The sequence below is a fragment of the Mobula hypostoma genome, chromosome 3, assembly GCF_963921235.1.
Source record: "Mobula hypostoma chromosome 3, sMobHyp1.1, whole genome shotgun sequence".
Classification (NCBI taxonomy): Eukaryota; Metazoa; Chordata; class Chondrichthyes; order Myliobatiformes; family Myliobatidae; genus Mobula; species Mobula hypostoma.
In genome coordinates this window covers 67,870,245-67,892,780 of record NC_086099.1, presented here as the reverse complement: position 1 = coordinate 67,892,780, position 22,536 = coordinate 67,870,245, and the positions used below count along the sequence as shown (strand labels likewise).

Genomic DNA, 22,536 nt, shown 5'->3' with positions numbered 1-22,536 from the left:
AACTCTGTAGCAACTGCTACTTCATGCTGAGGTGCTTCATTCAGAGACAATCTATAAATGTCTCTTGTCAAAAAAAAATGAAATTATTCTGCAGTGCGACTACAGTGCTGAAACTCATAAATCCCAGCTCCGTATCCACCAGACTGATCAAGCAGAGCAGAAACAGAAATGGTGTGGGTTAAACATTCTACACAGCTCCTCCCCTATATCAGGTTATAGGCCTCTTTTGTTTGGACAGTCAGGGGTGTTTTATAATTAATCTCAAATTCCATGCTGTTTATTAGAAGTTCAAATGATGAGCAAGGGTATGAGATCCAAATCACAACTGCATTGTCCAGGCAAGTCATTTTCGCATAGAGAAATGTTATTGCAACATCTGTCAAACAAATCATCTGGATTATCATTTCATGTTTCAGAAACTTTCAGCACTAGTTTTGTGAAGTAGTATCTGAAGGCACATTAATTCTTCACTATGCAGGAGGTGGAGGAGTAGAGATTGACATCGTATCACATTTAACAGTACAGATAACTGGATAAAGAGAAAGAGTACCAATGAATGACAGCTGTGATTACTATTTTCAAAAATGAAAATGGAATAAATCCAGAAAGTTATAGACTTGCAACTAAAAAGAAGCACTGAGATGAAACAACAAAACATACAGAGATAGAAAACATTAATCCTAAAATTAATGTGAAATTCTTGAAATGTTTATGATTAAAGAGTAACAGGTAACATAGACCAAGTTAATGCTGCAAATGTGTCATGCAGAATTTGAGATCTTTTAGAAAGTACTAAATGAGAGGTGCAGAATGAAGGTTAGTGGCTGGAAACTCATTGGTTTGTCAAATGGCTACAAAACAGAAAATAGGTTTGGGGCCAAGATATATGGTAGACAGACAGAGACAGAGGAATTGGTATCTTGCCTGGATTACTACCTTTCAAAGCTTACTTGAAATGGACTTTTTGTTTTTGGTAATTGTGAAACATAGAAAACCTACAGCACAATATAGGCCCTTCGGCCCTCAAAGCTGTGCCGAACATGTCCCTACTTTAGAAATTACTAGGCTTACCTATAGCCCTCTATTTTTTGAAGCTCCATGTACCTATCCAAAAGTCTCTTAAATGACCCTATTGTATCCGCCTCCACCACCATTGCCGGCAGCCCATTCCACAAACTCACCACTCTCTGAGTAAAAAACTTACCCTACCCCTGATATCTCCTCCGTACCTACTCCCCAGCACCGTAAACCTGTGTCCTCTTGTGGCAACCATTTCAGCCCTGGGAAAAAGCCTCTGACTATCCACATGGTCAATGCCTTTCATCACCTTATACACCTCTATCAGGTCACCTCTCATCCTCCGTAGCTCCAAGGAGAAAAGGCTGAGTTCACGCAACCTGTTTTCATAAGACATGCTTCCCAATTCAGGCAACATCCTTGTAAATCACCTCTACACCCTTTCTATGGCTTCCACATCCTTCCTGTAGTGAGGTGACCAGATCTGAGCACAGTACTCCAAGTGGGGTCTGACCAGGATCCTATATAGCTGCAACATTACCTCCCGGCTCCTAAATTCATGATTAATGAAGGTCAATATGCCGTATGCCTTCTTAACCACAGAGTCAACCTGCACAGCTGCTTTGAGCGTCCTATGGACTTGGACCCCAAGATCCCTCTGATCCTCCATACTGCAAAGAGTCTTACCATTAATACTGTATTCTGCCATCATATTTGACCTACAAAAATGAACCACTTCACACTTATCTGAGTTGAACTCCATCTGCCACTTCTCAGCCCAGTTTTGCATCCTATCAATGTCCCGCTGTAACCTCTGACAGCCCTCCACACTATCCACAACACCCCCAATCTTTGTGTCATCAGCAAACTTACTAACCCATCCCTCCACTTCCTCATCCAGGAGGTCATTTATAAAAATCTCGAAAAGTAATGGTCCCAGAACAGATCCCTGAGGCACAACACTGGTCACAGGCTCCATGCAGCATATGACCCGTCTACAACCACTCTTTGCCTTCTGTGGGCAAGCCAGTTCTGGATCCACAAAACAATGTCTCCTTGGATCCCATGCCTCTTTACTTTCTCAATAAGCCTTACATAGGATACCTTATCAAATGCCTTGCTGAAATCCATATACACTATATCTACTGCTCTTCCTTAATCAATGTGTTTAGTCACATTCTCAAAAAATTCAATCAGGCTCATAAGGCACGACCTGCCCTTGACAAAGCCATGCTGACTGTTCCTAATCATATTATACCTCTCCAAATGTTCATAAATCCTGCCTCCCAGGATCTTCTCCATCAACTTACCAACCACTGAAGTAAGACTCACTGGTCTATAATTTCCTTGGCTATCTCTACTCCCTTTCTTCAATAAGGGAGCAACATCTGCAACCCTCCAATCCTCCAGAACCTCTCCCGTCCCCATTGATGATTCAAAGATCATTGCCAGAGGCTCAGCAATCTCCTCCCTTGCCTCCCACAGTAGCCTGGGGTATATCTCATCCGGTCCCGGCGACTTATCCAACTTGATGCTTTCCAAAAGTTCCAGCACATCCTCTTTCTTAATATCTACATGCTGAAGCTTTTCAGTCTGCTGCAAGTCAGCACTACAATCACCAAGATCCTTTTCTATAGTGAATACTGAAGTAAGGTATTCATTAAGTACCTCTGCTATTTCCTCTGGTTCCATACACACTTCCCTACTGTCACACTTGATAGGTCCTATTCTTTCCTCTTATCCTCTTGCTCTTCACATACTTGTAGAATGCCTTGGGGTTTTCCTTAATCCTGCCTGCCAAGGCCTTCTCATGGCCCCTTCTGGCTCTCCTAATTTCCTTTTTAAGCTCCTTCCTGTTAGCCTTATAATCTCTAGATCTCTAACATTACCTAGCTCTCTAACAGTACCTGCTCTCTGAACCTTTTGTAAGCTTTTCTTTTCTTCTTGACTAGATTTATTACAGCCTTTTTACACCACGGTTCCTATACCCTACCATAACTTCCCTGTCTCATTAAATTGTGTATCAAACTTCCAGACAATACTAAATCAGGATATATAATTATTATTGTGACATGCAGTATCCAGTGGAAAAGCAGACCTTTATAAAGGATCTGAATAAAACAAATAAAATTAATCGTGGTTAAGTGTTAGGTAATTCATTTTGGTAGGAGTAATCGGGAGGCCATTTGAATGCAAGTAAATAAATGGCACAGTGGAGAGAATAGATATCAGAATACAGGTACATAAATTATTGAAAGCAATAAATAAGGTAATCAAGCTTGAACCTATAACTGAGCTCATTTCTTCAAGAGTACGATAGCATAAAAGCAGGAGGGAATGTAAAATTTATACATAACCTTTGCTGGACTACATTTGTAATTCTGTTTTAGTGTCTGTGGCAAAAAAAACCATATTGAAGCACTGGTAGAAATACGTGAATGATTTAAAAGGGAATTGTTGAGAAAAGGAAATATTAAGCATCCACTTTTCACTAATTCAGTTGGAGACCTAATTTTTCAGACTAGAAAAGGATCCAATGGTCTTAATTTCTGGGACTAAATAATGTATGCGAATAAGGCTAAAACAGTAGATATAGAATTTAAATATCCAAAGAAAAAATAACTTTAAAGGAATTTCTTTACAGAGATCTATGAGGATTTGTGGTATGGAAGGCACTGCATGTGGACTGTTTGAAGCTGTTAGCATTTACACATTGAGATGGAGATAGATGTGAGGAGAGAGGAATGGAAAAGTTCCAGAATAGAAGCAGAATAGGTCATTAAAACAACAAACACACACACACACACACACACACACACACAGCTGGATGAACTCATCAGGCCAGGCAGCATCTATGAAAAAGAGTCAACAGCTGATGTTTCAGGCCAAGAACCTTCATCAGGAAGATAAATGATAAATGTCATTAGATATAATCTAGCCCTGATGTAGTTGTAAGGAGACACCATGCATAGAATAGCTATGTTACCAGAGGTGCAGAAGGAAAAAACATTGGATGAACCTTATCTTTTTTTTTCTTTTCTGCTTCCTGGCTCATTCAGGTGGAGATTCTGGCACTTCTTGTATCGCTGCCCTTTCTTTTCATACCACTCAAAAGCAAAAGATGGAGAAAAACATATGGATTATAGGCATTCATGCTGTTTTTTATCTTACTACATCCCATAAGTATAATTGTAGGAGGAGATAGTTAAACTACAGCAGTTAGAAATGACAATGGGTGCATTGGCTAAAATATTTCATATTATCTGCTCATAACCTTCCTATTTAACAATCTGTTCATTTAAACATTTCTTTAAAGATAAAGACTGAATCCTTAGACTTCTGTTTACCTTTTTCCAAAATCTGTCATTATTACTCTTACTAACTGGAACCATTGAATTTCTCAAATCATGAAATAACATCAATCTGTCACACTACTCTTTCTTAATGTGGATTGTTAGATCCCAGTTGCGTCTTTAAATCTCCCTAAGCATTCTGACTGCTGGTTTTGGGATCCAGAGGAAGAACGCAAGCGACAAGAGAGATGGCAGAAAGAGCAGGAACGCTTGCTCCAGGTACATTAACGTAACTTGCATTGATCCTCTGCTACAAAGTGCATGTTCCAACGCTGCTTGTGATGTACGCTTGCATAATGCAGTGCACCCTCAATTAAGACTCTTTGCACTAATCCTTCATGCTTTCTTTCTCAAAAGGATGGGTCTGGTTAGCCAAGGAAACTATAATTAAAGGAAAGCAGAGTATTAGTGTCCCGCAAAGCATATTACAGCCATGAAAATCTGAGGAATAAAAGCTTTCAGGATTGCTACAAAGGGGCACCAATGACTGTAATTTAGATTATTTCTGAAAATAGAACTGGTAGAAATTTTACTGAATAAAAATTGAAATTTTTAAAATAAATGGTCCACTCAATCTTCTCCAGTGATCTCTTAAGATTAGGTTTCCCGGGAATATTATCAAATTATAGTTAACTTGGTAACAATCAGTTTTTGCCAATATTCAAACTTTGATTCCATTGAGATTAAGTGTCTAACTTCTGACTCTATCAAGAAGTGAAAAGTATCAAAGGGAACAAGATAAGGAACCTGTGGACCAACTTCAAAATTTTAAAACTGCTCATTCATTATTTTCACTGTCTGCTGAACTGGTCTGTCAGCTAAGTAAGTATGAATAGTAGATATAAATATGGCAGTATCTTGGTACAGTGGGAAAAAGGAGCAATATCTGAAAAAGGAAGCAATTTTCCTATACTAACACATTTAATTTGTTTAACTATTTGGTTGAACTGGTCGAAGATAATTATATAATTCTAATCATGTTTCATCTGTATGCATCCATTCTTGCACATACTTGTTTACAAATATCCATTGATCATCGTATAAGCTTAATATAAATGAAATTGGCAAGTTATCCCTTAATTGCCCTTTGAATTAACCAGGACCAACATCTACTTCGATTGAAATATCAAAAATACAATGTAAATTTTCAGTGGTTCAAGAACGTGCCCATTGGCAATTCTGGACAACATTTCTTACCCTCTGCATGCCACCTTGGCTGAACAGAGGAGCACTTTTAGTAATAGACACAGATAACTGCACTGCTCCAAAGAGCACTATATGATGCCATTCTTACTCTGGGCCATTAGGCTCCATAATGAGTCAACCTATAGCCAGGGAAGTGATGACCTCCTCCTGTTAGACTGTTTGAGGTAAATTATTTTTTATTCTTTCTTACTTTTCTTCTAATATTTGTATATCTGAACACTTGTAATGCTACTCTGACACACAATCATTTCCATTGGGATTAATAAAGAATCTATCTATCGTCACCTTCTCACGGCAGATTGAGATGGATTTAATCTACTGGTCTTAACTGTGAATTCCCTGAGGTTGGTTACTTAAAATTATCATTGTGCTTGATTTTCCACCTGAATATATAAGCCCCAAAATGTCTCACAGCAGCCTGAATTCGCAATGACACTTAGTTGCTACTTTGTTATGTACAGGAGTAGAACCCAGTGTGGTCTTCTGCTGCTGTAGCCTATCCGCTTCAAGGTGTAACATGTTGCACATTCAGAGATGATCTTCTGCATACCAATATTGTAACCTGTGGTTATTTTACTGTTGCCATCCTGTCAGCTTGATTCAGTCTGCCCATTCTCCTCTGACCTCTCTCATTAAAAAGGCATTTTCACCCACAGAACTGCCGCTCACTGGATTTTTTTTTCTTTGATTCATGCACCATTCTCTGTGAACTCTAGACACGGCTGTGCATGAAAATCCTAGCAGATCATGCAGTTTCTGAAATACTCAAACCACCCCATCTGGCACCATCAATCATCATGGTCAGAGTCACTTAGGTCACATTTCTTCCCCATTCTGATATCTGGCCTGAACAGCAACTGAACCACTCGATCATATCTGCATGCTTTTATGCATTGAGTTGCTGCCACACAATTGGCTGATTAGATATTTGCATGAATGAGCAGGTGTACAGGTATACCTAATAAAGTGGCCAGTCAGTGTATGTTTTGGAGAGGCATTGGCTCTGAAGTAATTAACAGTTGAATCTGCTGGAATAGTAATGAGAATATTATCTCAATGTGTAAAGAAATGGCGTTTAAAAATGTTCAATGTGTAAGTTCTTCTCTGGTGTAGGATCACTGAAAGAAGGACTAAGAGATGAGAAAATAGTGTTTAAAATTTACAAAAAGTATGAATGCCTAAAAATGGAGATTGGACAAATAGAACAAGAGCCTCCTGCTAAGATCGCTGATCTGTCACCTTGAATCTGACGTTTGCCAATAGTACAGTTCCGATCCAGAGGTATTGTGGTGTCCTGGATATACAATCAAATCTAGCCACTCATAAAGGTCAGAATTGTGTTGAAATGTGGGTATGGAACAAATCACAGCACAATTTTAGCTGATGTGATGAGTTATTGCAGTTATCATAAACACCCTGGGAGGTGGACGAGGTAAGCAAAGTTTGTACTTACTGTAAAGAATCTGATCAATGTGTGAAGACAATTATAGACTTGATTACAGTGCTCCCTGACTTAGGTTTGCTTATGAATATTGACCAGATCAAGCAACAGGAAAAACAGTTATTCACTTTAGGAGGTCTGAGACAATTTGGAAGAAGAAACTAATCCTGATTTGTTGCTTGCAAACTATGCTAACTTTCCATCCTTCTCCATCGATACAATCTCTGCTTTTATCACATTGAGCTGCTGCTTCCAATGAATTCTTGTGTATAAAGGATATTAGCATACTTCAAGTCTATCTTTCTCTAACAGTGCGAGCCATGAAATAAAACAGCAATCAGGCAGTCTGGATCCCTGAATATGGTTTTTTTTTGTTTCAATTAACTCTAGCTACTCATAGAGGTTAAAAGCTGCATTAGATATGTTACAGCATGACTCATGTTGGTATCCAAGCACTTGTCTGCTGTAAAGTTACGTGAGTTAAACTGCATTATCAAGTGAAGGAGTCCAACAAATATAAAGTCTCCATAATGAATTTGTGACATTGACAGTATTTTCAGTATAAGGTTAGCATTCCAAGTGTTAAATATGAGTTTCTCTCTTTGTCTTTTCATAGAGATAATTCCCCATAATAACTGTAGGGAAATCACGACCAGACATCTGCATAGATATCAATGTTCACCAGGAGAAGATTCAAATAAACTTCACTGCATAATTTCTCTCAAACCATTCTTGAGCAGAATACTAACAGCTATGTATTTAGGACTTCAACTTACCAAATCAATAATCCTGATTGTGGTCACGAAGCTCTATCCATATTGATTTTAAGATATGCATGTGGTTTGATGAGAATGGCACGATCATTACCAGTTGATCTAAATTCCTGATATATGTGTAACTACAAGTGTAAATTTAAATGCATTATGACTAAATGCAAAAATAAGATTTTTTACATGGGGCTGTTAACATTTGTTGTGATATTTATTGACACTTCATTTACAACTGTGAATGTTGATCTAAAGTATTTTGTGGGCATTCAACTTATTTTAGGCTGGACTATACTTGAGCTTGTAAGTATATTTTATCTGTAATGTAGTTGAAGTTTGGTGGTAGCAATAAAATCCTCTCATTTAAGCTAATGATATTTTAATAAATTTAGCATTGTGTCCAACTGGGATTGCACTGAAGTGCATTATATAGTTACTGGGATGATAATACACTAATAAGATTTACATTAGTTTAATTTCAAGCAGTAAAGAGAATAATAATTAATTTTTACCAAAAGAGACAAAAGCATGAGCCTTTAAAAGGAGAGAAATATTGCTAACCCCTTCCTTGCTAGTCTGGTAACATGACATGTGTTTCTTTCAATGACAGGAAAGGTACAGAAGGGAGCATGAAAAACTACGTCAGGAATGGGAAAAGGCACAAAGGGAGGTCGAGGAAGAAGAACGTAGATATCATGAAGAGGTAAGAGAAAATCAGATTACTGAAATATAATTGACAAATTCTGCTGTGTATATGATCAATGACTTGTACTTCCACAGAGGGCAAATGTTACAACACAAAACAAGAGGTTCAAATGTTTACAACAGGAATTCTGCAGATGCTGGAAATTCAAGCAACATACATCAAAGTTGCTGGTGAACGCAGCAGGCCAAGCAGCATCTATAGGAAGAGGTACAGTCGACGTTTCAGGCCGAGACCCTTCGTCAGGACTAACTGAAGGAAGAGTGAGTAAGGGATTTGAAAGCTGGAGGGGGAGGGGGAGATGCAAAATGATAGGAGAAGACAGGAGGGGGAGGGATAGAGCCGAGAGCTGGACAGGTGATAGGCAAAAGGGGATACGAGAGGATCATGGGACAGGAGGTCCGGGAAGAAAGACAAGGGGGGGGGGTGACCCAGAGGATGGGCAAGAGGTATATTCAGAGGGACAGAGGGAGAAAAAAGAGAGTGAGAGAAAGAACGTGTGCATAAAAATGAGTAACAGATGGGGTACGAGGGGGAGGTGGGGCCTTAGCGGAAGTTAGAGAAGTCGATGTTGATGCCATCAGGTTGGAGGCTACCCAGACGGAATATAAGGTGTTGTTCCTCCAACCTGAGTGTGGCTTCATCTCCACAGTAGAGGAGGCCGTGGATAGACATGTCAGAATGGGAATGGGATGTGGAATTAAAATGTGTGGCCACTGGGAGATCCTGCTTTCTCTGGCGGACAGAGCGTAGATGTTCAGCAAAGCGGTCTCCCAGTCTGCGTCGGGTCTCACCAATGTATAAAAGGCCACATCGGGAGCACCGGACGCAGTATATCACCCCAGGTTGGAGGCTACCCAGACGGAATATAAGGTGTTGTTCCTCCAACCTGAGTGTGGCTTCATCTCCACAGTAGAGGAGTACATGCCCTTACACTTCCTCCCTTACCACCATTCAGGGCCCCAAACAGTCCTTCCAGGTGAGGCATCACTTCACCTGTGAGTCGACTGGGGTGATATACTGCGTCCGGTGCTCCCGATGTGGCCTTTTATACATTGGTGAGAACCGACGCAGACTGGGAGACCGCTTTGCTGAACATCTACGCTCTGTCCGCCAGAGAAAGCAGGATCTCCCAGTGGCCACACATTTTAATTCCACATCCCATTCCCATTCTGACATGTCTATCCACGGCCTCCTCTACTGTAAAGATGAAGCCACACTCAGGTTGGAGGAACAACACCTTATATTCCGTCTGGGTAGCCTCCAACCTGATGGCATCAACATCGACTTCTCTAACTTCCGCTAAGGCCCCACCTCCCCCTCGTACCCCATCTGTTACTCATTTTTATGCACACGTTCTTTCTCTCACTCTCTTTTTTCTCCCTCTGTCCCTCTGAATATACCTCTTGCCCATCCTCTGGGTCACCCCCCCCCCCTTGTCTTTCTTCCCGGACCTCCTGTCCCATGATCCTCTCGTATCCCCTTTTGCCTATCACCTGTCCAGCTCTCGGCTCTATCCCTCCCCCTCCTGTCTTCTCCTATCATTTTGCATCTCCCCCTCCCCCTCCAGCTTTCAAATCCCTTACTCACTCTTCCTTCAGTTAGTCCTGACGAAGGGTCTCGGCCTGAAACGTCGACTGTACCTCTTCCTATAGATGCTGCTTGGCCTGCTGCGTTCACCAGCAACTTTGATGTATGTAGGTTCAAATGTTTTGTTATTAGGACAGACTGAACTCAATGATGGCATGTGAGTGGGCAGTATCATCAGGAAATTAACCTATTGATATTATCATCAGGAAATTATGCTACTGATATAATTATCATCAGGAAATTATCTTGCTGATATAATTATCATCAGAAAACTATCCTGCTGGTATAATTGTCATCAGGAAACTATTCTCCTGGAGTAATTATCATCAGGAAAACCATCCTGCTGTGTAGTTATCATCAGGAAACTATCCTACTGATATAATTATTATCAGGAAAACTATCCTGTTGGTGTAGTTATCATCAGGAAATTATCCTACTGATATACTTATCATCAGGAAAGCTATACTGCTGGTGTAATTATCATCAGCAAAACTATCCTACTGATATAATTATCACCAGGAAAACCATTTTGCTGCTATAGTTATCATCAGTAAACTATCCTACTGGTGTAATTATCATCAAGAAAACCTTCCTGCTGGTATAGTTATCATCAGGAAACTATCCTACTGATATAACTACGATCAGGAAAACTACCCTTCTGATATAGTTGTCATCAGGAGACTATCCTACTGGTGTAATTATCATCAGGAAACTATCCTACTGGTATAATTATCATCAGGAGACCATCCTACTGGTGTAATTATCATCAGAAAACTATCCTGCTGGTATAATTGTCATCAGGATAACTATTCTCCTGGAGTAATTATCATCAGAAGACTATCCTACTGGTGGATAAAGAACAATGAAAGCAACATCAAGATGCCTGTTCTCCATAATTCTACAGGGCCCTCTGTAGGAACATGAGTTCAAGAGGATTCACATCAAGGTACTTTGAAGATGGGCAAATAATCCTGACATTTAAAATCAGGACATGACAACTGACATTTTAAGCAAGTAGTGTAAAATAGCTGGTGCTTGCAAATGAATCCCCAGTATCAATAATACCTTCACACGAAAGGTAAAAATAGGCTTCCTTGCATTGTTTTCAGGATCCAGTTGATAGATTGAAGAAATAAAAATCATAGTACTGTTTTGTCTGTAATGTAATAGACAATTTACCAATGCAACACAGCTACAAACTAAATCTAATAGTACATAAACATTACAGAATGTACTTCTCTAATTATTATTTTAAAAGAAAACCTTTGCATTTATTGTCTGAACTGAAAACCATTTTGAGTTGTTGGGAGAATATTAAATTCCTTAGCTAGAAATATGAGCAACTGTGCTTCACTCATCTCCAATTATGTACAGGAGCGTAAAATTATTCAAGAAACTGTAACTCCGCTGACTCCACGATCACTGCCTGTCCACCTTCCCTCTGAGTGGCTCTCTATCTCAAAAACAGAGGAAATTAGGAATTCCAAGTCCACTGAAGTCACAGATGGGGGGATCAAGCAGAGTGACTCACCGAAACAAAATGTAAGTCTGTAAGAATATTTAAATTATATACATATAATTCTAAATATCATTACAATGCTTCTGTCAGCAGAAAAGGTTCCCTATCCTTTGGGGTCACCTAACTACATGATTTGGGATATGTGCAAAATATTTGTTTACATTGGGTGATATTTGCTCTTAATCTTATAAAGACAAATTATGAAAACTTTTAACTTGTATTTTAAAACTTTTAACTGCAGGGGCAGGGGGAATGATTTGTTTTACATCCTATAGTGTTTTCCAGGATATGGCAGTTCCAAAATACAACTCCTGCATGAGAAGTGACTTAGGAGCACTCCAATTTGCCTTCCGGAGCAACAGGTCCATGACAGATGTCATCTCATTGGCTCTTCACTTGACCCTGGAACATCTGGACAGTAAACATGTGTACATCAGGATGCACTTTATTGACTACAGCCCAGCATTCAATACTGTCATTCCCTCAAAAGCTCCATGACCTTGCCCTCAATACCTCCTTGCGCATTTAGATGCTGAATTTGCTTATTTGCAGACCCCAGTCAGTTCGAATTGGCAACGACATCTCCTCCGCAATCTCCACCAAGACGGGTGCACCACAAGGCTTAGCCCCTTGCTCTAATGGCTTTACCCTTATGACTACGTGGCAAAGCACAGCTCCAATGACCTATTCAAATTTGCTGATGACATGGTAGTCGTAGGCTGAATCAAAGGTGGTGACATATCAGCCTACAGGAGGGAGACTGAAAATCTGTCTGCGACGTGTCGTAACAACAACCTCTTGCTCAATGTCAGCAAGACTGACGAACTGATTACTGACTTCAGAAGAAGGAAGCCAGAGGTCCATAAGCCAGTCCTCATTGGAGGATCAGAGGTGGAGTGGGTCAGCAACTTTAAATTATTAGATGTTCTTATTTCGGAGGACCTGTCCTGGGCCCAGCACGTAAGCGCAATTATGAAGAAAGCACGGCAAGGCCTCTACTTCTTTAAGAGTTTGCAACAATTTGTCTTGACATCTAAAACTTTGACAAACCTCTATAACTGTGCAGTGTAGAGTATATTGACTGGCTGCATCACAGCCTGGTATGGAAACACCAATGCCCTTGAAAGGAAAATCCTACAAAAAGCAGCGGATACAGTCCATTCCGTCTTGGGTAAAGCACTCCCTATCATTGAGCACACCTACATGAAAATATGTCTCAGGGAAGCAGCATCCATCATTAAGGAACCCGGCCAACAAGGACGTGCTGTCTTCTCAAAGCTGCCATCAGAAATAATGTACAAGAGCTTCAAGACTCACACCACCAGGTTCAGGAACGGTTACTACCCCTCAACCATCAGGTCCTGGAACCAAAAGGGATAACTTCACTCAACTTCACTTGCCCCATCATTGAAATGTTCCCACAACTAATGGACTCGCTTTCAAGGACTCTTCATCTCATGTTCTCATTATTTACAGTCATAGAGTCATAGAAAAGTACAGCACAGAGACATGCCCTTCAGCCCATCTAGTCTGTGCTGAGAAATTTAAACTGCCTACTCCCATCGACCCTCATGCGACCATAGCTCTCCATAGCCCTACCATCTTATTGCTTATTTATTCATGATTATTATTTCTTCTTTTTGTATTTGCACAGTTTGTTGTTGTCTGCACTCTGAACGCCATAGGCAGTCTTTCAATGATTCTGTTATGGTTATTATTTGATAGATTTATTGAATATGCCCACAAGAAAATGAATCTCAGGGTTGTATGTGGTGACATATAGGTATTTTGATAATAAAATTTACTTTGAACTTTGAACTTTAATCTGCCACATTGCCAAATGAGATTGTGCATTAGCAGCACATTTTAAATGTATGCATCAACTTGCTAAAGTGCAAACTCTGGAAATCATCCCACTCTATTTATCATGTCAATGAGAAAAAATATACCCTGAGGGGAAGCAGTTGTGATATGACTGATGATGTATGATTTTGTCATCATGTAGTTGATCCTGTTCTGTGTTTGCTGTTTTAATCAGTTATAATGAAACCTAAAATGGCCACAAGGATCTGCTTAGTCACCAGAAACCCCACTAATATATGCAAATATGATTTCTCCCAGAATTGCAGTAACTCACTTGTGGATGGTTAGGTCTTTTAGCAGTGCTTCTATGCATACTTCAGTGGTTCATCACAAATGATGTATTTGCAGAGAGTTTGAGTGTACAGTTTTATTCAGTAGGATTCTGATGAAGGCAGAAGAAAGTTCTGATGGATTAATTTCTCTGTTCTTCCACTGGTGGCAGCTGAGCTGCTCATAATTTGTAGTATTTTCTGCTTCATGGTTCAGTTTTTTTGGTTTTTTAATAAGGGTGAGAGTTTAAGTCTTCCAGTGGTGCCAAATGGTCATTTTTTCAGAAAGTATCAAAAGGTATATAAGACGATGAGAGCCATTGATTGTGTGGATAGTCAGAGGCTTTTTCCTGGGGCTAATATGGCTAGCACGAGAGGGCACAGTTTTAAGGTGCTTGGAAGTAGGTACAGAGGAGATGTCAGGGGTAAGTTTTTACACAGAGAGTGGTGGGTGCTTGGAATGGGCTGCCAGTGACAGTGGTGGAGGCAGATATGGTAGGGTCTTTTAAGAGACTCCTGGACAGCTATATGGAGCTCAAAAAAATAGAGGGCTATGGGTAACCCAAGGTAATTTCTAAGGTAAGGACATGTTCGGCACAGCTTTGTGGGCTAAAGGGCCTGTATTTTGTGTGACGAGAGAGGGTTACAAAAAGTACACATAGATTAAGATGTTAACTGTCCTGTGCTGGCACCAGTGGGATCAACAGTTGATCTGCCACCTGTCTTCAGGAGAAAGAGAGATAAATAAGACAATGGAGCAGCATTTGGAAATGTTAATGAAGAGACGAGAGAGTTTAACAGAAGGAGACACCGGTCTGGGTATAGTCAACATCGGCTCTGTTTGAACCCTGAACTGTTTGAAGTGATGGACAGGCGATACCCCAGCAGGGGGATAAAAAGGGACAGGTTTGCTTAGGCAGGACACACACATGACACCACGAGGTAACGAGATCCTGGAAGCGGTGCGCCTCCCACAATTCGGTGGGAGTTTTGGAGGGCTGGTTGCGGAGCCAAGCCATAGACGCACAGGGTGGAAAGGTACGATCGGCGGGAACCTGGTGTGTGTCCACCCTTGCCTGGGTGCTGGGTTCACCGCGGAAGAACGATCATATCTGAAACAGAGGGGTCACAGTCGGTGGCCTCAGAAGACATTACAAAGGGCTCGCCCGAAAGCTGACTGCGAGGAATATCGAAGGTCTGTTTGGAATCCGATTTGAATATTCATTCGCTCTCTCTCTCTCTCTCTCTCTCTCTCTCTCCTACGGCGACGGTGATTACTGCGATCTGAACTAAACTGAACTCTGTCACTTTGAAACTGGTCATTTACCCCTAGACGATGATAGAGCTTGATTGATCCTATTATCCTAGTTCTGTGTACATGTGTGTTTATCATTGCTGAACTGTTGTATTTATTATCCTTTTGATTAGAGTACTGTGTTGCTTATTTCTTTAATAAAACTCTCTTAGTTCCAGTAATCCAGACTCCAACTGAGTGGTCCATTTCTGCTGGTTTGGCAACCCAGTTACGGGGTACGTAACATTTGCTGTAGGTTTTCTATGTTTCTATTTGCCCCTGCTGTTTGACTGCATAAGGCCTGGTATGGGCCTTTGAGCAGAAAATCCCACAAAAGGTAGTGAATTCAGCCCAGTATATCATGGATAAAACCCTCCCAACCAGTGAGCACATCTATATGAAATGTTGCCGTAGAAAGGCAGCATCCATCACCAAAGATCCTCACCATCCAGGTCATGCGCTTCTCACTGTCGGCATCAGGTAGAATGTATAGGTTTACAGTTACTGTTCTATAGATTTGCTAAGTATGTCTGCAGAAAAAGAATCAGGGTTATATGTGGTGACATGAATGTACTCTGACAATAAATTTTACTTTGAACTTTGGAACTTTGATATGGTGTAAAAACATAAGTTATCAAAAATGTTAATATATACTGTATCTCAATTTGTCTTCAATCGACAGATGGTGGAAATTGACAATTGTCGAAAAGGTGAAGAGGGAGGAATACTGGCTAAAGAACACCAAAGCCATAAGGAAACAACACAGAGATCAACACAGGAGCAAGCAAAAGTACTGAGCTCAGAGAATGGGAATGGACATGAGGAAAATTATGATAAACCTGGGACAAATATATTGGAGAAATTGCACTGGCAGGACATGAAACAACTGGAATCTAAAGAAATAGGGTATGTATGAATGAAATAATGTTTATAACCTGTAATTTCTGTGGATCTGAGCAGTAATTACAGTATAACTTATTTCCTGTTAATACTGATACAGACAGTTTCATAACATTTAATAATTTTGATAGCTTCAATCATTGGTGTGCTACATACTAGTAGGTTAAGTGTTTACTTCTTAGTCATTTCCTTCTTTGACATCTCAAGAGTCTTTTGGACACAATCCAAAATAAAATGTTAAGGACTACTGCCAGGAGACCAGTCAGCAATGATAAACATGCATTGATCTATCAGTTAGTAAAGAGCAGAGACATTCATTAGTTTTTCCAACTGAAAGGATCTTGCAAATTCAAGTACTTTCTTTTGTCGAAGAGCCTTGAAGAAAAAGGAGTAAATCAGAAGCTGGGGATGGTATATCAGTGGAGATTAAAGTTCGGGGTACAGTGGGCAGCCTGGATGCATGAAGTGGAAAGGAATGTTCGGTGGTGTCAAGACCAATCGACAGATAAAAGGGGTAGGGATGAAGATGCTAGAGATTGGTGAGGGGACAGTGATTGAGGTTGGTAATCAGGGAGTAAGATTGGCAAAAGGTGGGTGGGGTTCCCAGGTAGGGAGGTTGGTGACGCTGAAGAACTTGGGTTGGGACTGCACAACAGTAGCAAGGTGTTTGCTGTGTCACTTCTAGGCTGGGAAGAGGAGCAGCAACATCACATGTTTGGTACAATGATCAGAGGGCACTTTACTACAACACTTTCTTTCTGCCAAATAATTGAGACTTAATGGGGTCTTTTGAAGGTTAATACTTTGCCAGTACTGATCGGTGTTCACAGGTTCTCTTCTGGACAAAACTCAAATGTGCTTATAACAGGAATTCTGCAGATGCTGGAAATTCAAGCAACCCACATCAAAGTTGCTGGTGAACGCAGCAGGCCAGGCAGCATCTCTAGGAAGAGGTACAGTTGACGTTTCAGGCCAAGATCCTTCATCAGGACTAACTGAAGGAAGAGTTAGTAAGAGATTTGAAAGGGGAGGGGGAGATCCAAAATGATAGGAGAAGACAGGAGGGGGAGGGATGGAGCCAAGAGCTGGACAGGTGATTGGCAAAGAGGATACGAGAGGATCATGGGACAGGAGGTCCGGGAAGAAAGACAAGGGGGCCGGGGGAACCTAGAGGATGGGCAAGGGGTATAGTCAGAGGAACAGAGGGAGAAAAAGGAGAGTGAGAGAAAGAATGTGTGTATAAAAATAAATAACAGATGGGGTATGAGGGGGAGGTGGGGCATTAGCGGAAGTTAGAGAAGTCGATGTTCATGCCATCAGGTTGGAGGCTACCCAGACGGAATATGTGTTGTTCCTCCAACCTGAGTGTGGCTTCATCTTATATGCTTATGTGCTTATATTGATTTTGTAACTATCATTATTATTGTTTGTTGGCCTAGTTCTCAAAATCTCCTGTATATAATACTGAATGATGCCAGTTACATCTGTTAATGAATTGACAGATGTTAAAACGTGTATCTAGTATATCAAACAATGTATACAGCCTATTGTAAAATATTTGCCCCATACTGTACATCAGTATGGCTTCACTGTTCATACTCCAAGAAAAAAATGAATTCCATACCCCCAGCAGCTTTCTACTCTGGGTAAACAGCCTGTGATTTAACCTGTGGTGGAATATAGTCCCTGAGACCATAGGTACATAGATTTTAAAGTATTTTTTAATCTAACAAGTTAATGCCCTTTAAACAAAAACAAGCATAGCGAAGAGATTTTATGTGAGCATGCTAATCTCTATTCGGCAGCAGGAAATTAAACCCTGATGAAGCTATACAAGCATGTTGAGCCAATATGGATTGGTTTTCATGGTATAATTCTTTCTGATTTTTGTGTGCACATGTGTATGCATGCACGCATATTGCACATAAAAGTGCAACTAATTATTACTACTTGATTTTTGTCAGTTCAATTTTTCATCTTACATTATGGTGGATGGACATCTGGACAAACTATTTAGCATAAAGAACTATCCACACTATGCAGTGTAATGACTATTATATGGAGATGTCTGAAAGGATGTGGTTGGATGGAACTACTGGTAGTTTAAATCTCAGCTTTTTTTTCAATCAATTATATATAGTTGAGGCATGCTAATGGTTAGTAATCTTGCGGCACGCTAATTGTTAGTAATCTTGGTTCACACTTTTAAATGCATTTTTAAAATCCATTTGTGCCAAGGGAATTGATATTCTCTATGAGAAAGGAAAGAGTATCTTGCATTTCATCAGTGCATTTTGTTTTGGGAGTTGTATGTTGCAAGAATGCTTGATGTGTTTAAAAATATACTTTGGAACTGATCTATTAAATATTTTCATTATTTCAAAGGTCTTAGTTAGAAATTAGAGGTATCAGCTTGATGCACTAAACTCATGACATGGTATTATATTTGAATACCAGAAGTTGGTTCTGATCAATCAAACAGTTATGCTCAGAGTCTGTCATGCTCCTCTTGAGCTTGCCACCAGGAGGAATGAAAGAGCAACATGGATTTATCTCCTATCTCTTTCAGGCCAAGAATCATACCATTAATTCCTCTTTTCAAACCGAGGTTGAAAATTTTGCTCTTTGAAAACTGGCAAGGATAAGACCTTCTCCTGGTTACATTCCATAATGCTGCATCTTACTCAACAGCCTAAAGCTATGGAAGAAAAGCTTATGTTGTTGTAATATAAAATAATATTCACTGAGTTTTGACTTTTTTTACCAATAGGATGAACTTCCAGTCTGAACCTCATGTCTTCCAAACAGATGAAGAAAATGCCGATGAGAGACAGATTCAGGCACACAGCCAAACACACCTCACAGATTATCAGCAAGTTTCAGCTCAAGGTATGGCATCTGCCTCCATGTTTTTCCAATTGTTATTTAAAGACCCCAGATCTTCAGACTTAAAGGATGTGACCATTTATCTTCTTCAATCACCTGCTTGCCTTCAGCTCTTTAAGCCTAACCATTTCCTGATGTCACCAGCCCCGAGATGCTTTTAAAAAAACTACTTCACTGAACCAAGATATAATGAAGAGAACTTTATAAGGATGGCAAGGGTGAAATGTAACCCTGATCTGGATAATTTCCTAATCTTTACTTACTGTTTTCAGGCCACTTAAGCATACACTGACAGTAAAGCAGAATGTGTTGAACCAGCGCATAATTTTCTGCATTTTCATGACATACCACAGTGAAGCTTGAACTGCCAATCTTCTGATTTAATTGCCTGGCCCTCTGATTTCCAGTATATCCATGATAGCACCACATTTCAGTTTATGACAATGCTGAGGTACTGCAAAAGAATCCTTAGTCCTGAGAGTCATTATCTAAGTGAAACTGCTGTGCTTATAAATGCAGTAATATAATGTAATTTTGTTTCATTTAATTAAAATTTATTATTTTTGTTTCTTCAGAATAGGAACGTTAACAGCCGACTAATTCAAGCATCTCTCTCATCACATAATAAAACCTGCTTTTTGTGTTCATGTCAGCTGCAGGCTCCCCAGTTTTTTCAGACAGATCTCAGAATGCACAAGAACTTCCGCTGTTTCTTGAGCTTCAAAGAAACAAGCTACCTGATGATCAAAGTGAAATGAAAACTGGGTCTCTGGATAGAAGCTGGGCGCATCAGTCGAATATAGTGGACAGAAAAAAGCGGTTAGTCATCCAATAGATGTACTTGTAGTAACCTCTTTTCCTGATTTGTAATTTATATTGGAGTAGATATCAGAATTTGATTTAATATAACTGACGTATGTCGTGAAATTTGTTGTTTTGCAGCAGCAGTACATGGTAATACATAGCAATAAAATCTATAAATTGCAATAAAATTAAATAACTAGCGGAAACAGAGAGGGAAAAGAGTGTTTATGGGTTCATTATCCATTCGGAAATCTGATGGAGGAGGGAAAGAAGCTTTTCCTTGAAACATTGAGTGTGTGTCTTCAGGCCACTGTACCATCTCCTGGATGGTAGCAATGAGAACAGGGCATGTCCTGGGTGATGGGGTTCTTAAATGACGGATGTTGCCTTTTTGAGGCATCATCTTTTGAAAGTGTCCTGGATGCTGGAGAGGCCAGTGCCCGTGATGGAGCTGACTAAGTTTACAACTTTCTGCAGTTGTTTCTGATCCTGTGCAGTGGCCCCTCCATACCGGCTGGTGATGCGGTCAGTTTGAATGCTCTCCAAGGTATGCATGTAGAAATTTGTGATTGTCGTTGGTGACATACTAAATTTCCTCAAACTCCTAGTGAAATATAGCCACTGTTGTGTCTTCTTTGCAATTGCATCAATATGTTGGGCTCAGGATAGGTCCTCAGAGATGTTTATTTTTTGTTTCAGAGAAACAGTATGGAGTAGGCCCTTTTGGCCCTTCAAGTCTCATTGTCTTCCCCTGCCCACGTATGTATTCAGGCAGGGATATATTTAGTACCTTATGGAATCTGAATCAGGTTTAATATCACTGGCATATACCGTGAAGTTTGTTGTTATGCGGCAGCAGTACATTGGAATACATAATAATAGAAGCTGTGAATTACAGTAGGTATATAAGCCTTTTTGAGATGTCGCTCCTTGAAAATGGCCTGGATAGTGAGGAGGCTAGTGCCCATGCTGGAGCTAACTGAGCTTACAAATTTCTGCAGTTTTTTCTGGTCCTGTGCAATGCCCCCCTCACACCAGGCGGTGATGCAGCCAGTTAGAATGCTCTCCACGGTACATCTGTAGAAATTTGTGAGTGTCTTTGGTGACATACCAAATCTCCCTAAACTCCTAATGAAATACAGCTGCTGTCATGCCTTTTTTTTTTGTAATTGCATCAATATTTTGGGCCCAGGATAGATCCTGAGAGATGTTGTCACCCAGGAACTTGAAATTTCTCACTTTTTTCTCTTCTGATCCCTCGATGAGGACAGGTGTGTGTGTTCCCTCACCTTCTCCTTACTGAAGTCCACAATCAATTCTTTGGTCTTACTGGCACTGATTGTAAGGTTGTTGCTGCGACACTACTTAACTGGTTGATATATCTCACTTCTGTATGCCGCCTTATCACCTTCTGAAGTTACGCCAAATTTCTACAGATGTACCATGGAGAGCAAATTTATAGATGGCATTTGAGTGGTGCCGAGCCACACAATCATGGTTGTAGAGAGAGTAAGAGTAGAGCAGTGGGCTAAGCACGCATTCCTGAGGTGTGCCAGTGCTGACTATTGGTAAGGTAGAGATGTTATTACTGATCCACGCAGGCTGTGGTCTTCCAGTGAGGATGTCACGAATCCAGTTGCAAAGGGAGGAACAGAGGACCAGGTTTTGGAGCTTTTTGGTCAAACCTGTAGGAATTAATTTATCAAACACTGAGCTGTTGTCAGTAAACAGCAGCCTGACATAAGATGATCCCAGGCCACATAAAAAGCAAGTCAGATCATATCCGCTGTAGGTCTATTGTGGCAATAGGCAAACTGCAGTGGGGCCAGGTCCTTGCTGAGACAGGAGCTGATTCTAACCATAGCTAACCTCTCAAAGTACTGCATCACTGTATATATGAGTGCTACTGGATGATGGTCATTAAGGCAGCTCACCCTGCTCTTGTTGGGCACTAATATGATTGTTGCCCAAGGCTAGCAGAGCTAAATCAAGAAGCCCATCTGAAGTGCGTACCTTATATTCTCAGTCTTCACACAGTGAAGGGTAGGAATGCTGGCAGCAATTGTGTGCTGGGTGTGTTCATCTAGCTTAGCCTAACAGCTAGACTACTTTTCATTGTGTGACCACATATGCACATTCAGAGTCACCGGTTATGGGTCAGATTTGTTTTTAGATCAATCTATCAGTGGTCTTTGGTTGACACTGACCAGCCTGACACCATCTGTGGGTGAGAAGAGAGCTCTGTTACTTACAGTATATCCTAACCTAAACAGTTGATAAGAAAAAGTGCCCTTTAAACTCCTTAATGGATCTTGGGTACCATTTACATTGTAATAAATTGCATTGCTTATGTGACATACTGCAGTCAGATTAGACATGCAAGCAATCATTAGATGTTGAAATACAGTATAGTTTTTAAGAGTGACATTCTCAACATCTTTTAATATTTGTTTTGCTAGATCTGGCTCTCATGAAGATTTACAATCAAGCCAATGGCTTCCTCAGCCACACTCATCTCCTCAACTCCAGTCTCCCAGCAGGTAGGTGCCATACAATAGACCGTGGCCTCTGTTAGATGGTAGTGTGTCTCTGCAATGCAATCATGAAGTCTAGGTTACATACCTGTACATAGATATAAGAGTACTACAGCTTGATTAAACTTGATACATTATGTTGAGGTGCACATGCTTACACTGTGCGTATTGTTCTAGCATAGCGTCAGCAATAAAACATTCCACTGACTGAATATGCCCTGATCTTTGTACACTTGTCTTTGTTGTAGATCAGTCAGTGGGAAGAAGTTGTGCTCGACTTGTGGGCTTCCCCTGGGAAAAGGTGCAGCCATGATCATTGAAACGCTGCATCTTTATTTTCACATTCAGTGTTTCACGGTAAGCCTATGTTGAGAAACTTTCTTAAGAGCC

The 22,536-nt window shown here is 40.4% G+C and overlaps 1 protein-coding gene across 14 annotated transcripts in view; it reads left to right on the top strand.

Annotated features, from left to right (window-relative positions):
- The window catches only part of limch1a (LIM and calponin homology domains 1a), a 395,389-nt gene that overhangs the window by 360,558 nt on the left and 12,295 nt on the right, over positions 1-22,536 (top strand). For 10 of the 14 annotated variants that reach the window (XM_063043243.1, XM_063043232.1, XM_063043235.1 and 7 more), the window contains 8 exons: positions 4,476-4,589; positions 8,395-8,487; positions 11,452-11,619; positions 15,705-15,928; positions 18,693-18,811; positions 19,462-19,627; positions 22,072-22,152; positions 22,395-22,503. In XM_063043243.1, the coding sequence (XP_062899313.1) occupies positions 4,476-4,589; positions 8,395-8,487; positions 11,452-11,619; positions 15,705-15,928; positions 18,693-18,811; positions 19,462-19,627; positions 22,072-22,152; positions 22,395-22,503 (1,074 nt within the window). The remainder of the gene's footprint in view (positions 1-4,475; positions 4,590-8,394; positions 8,488-11,451; positions 11,620-15,704; positions 15,929-18,692; positions 18,812-19,461; positions 19,628-22,071; positions 22,153-22,394; positions 22,504-22,536) is intronic. The other 4 variants (XM_063043241.1, XM_063043240.1, XM_063043239.1 and 1 more) reach the window with 1 other exon arrangement.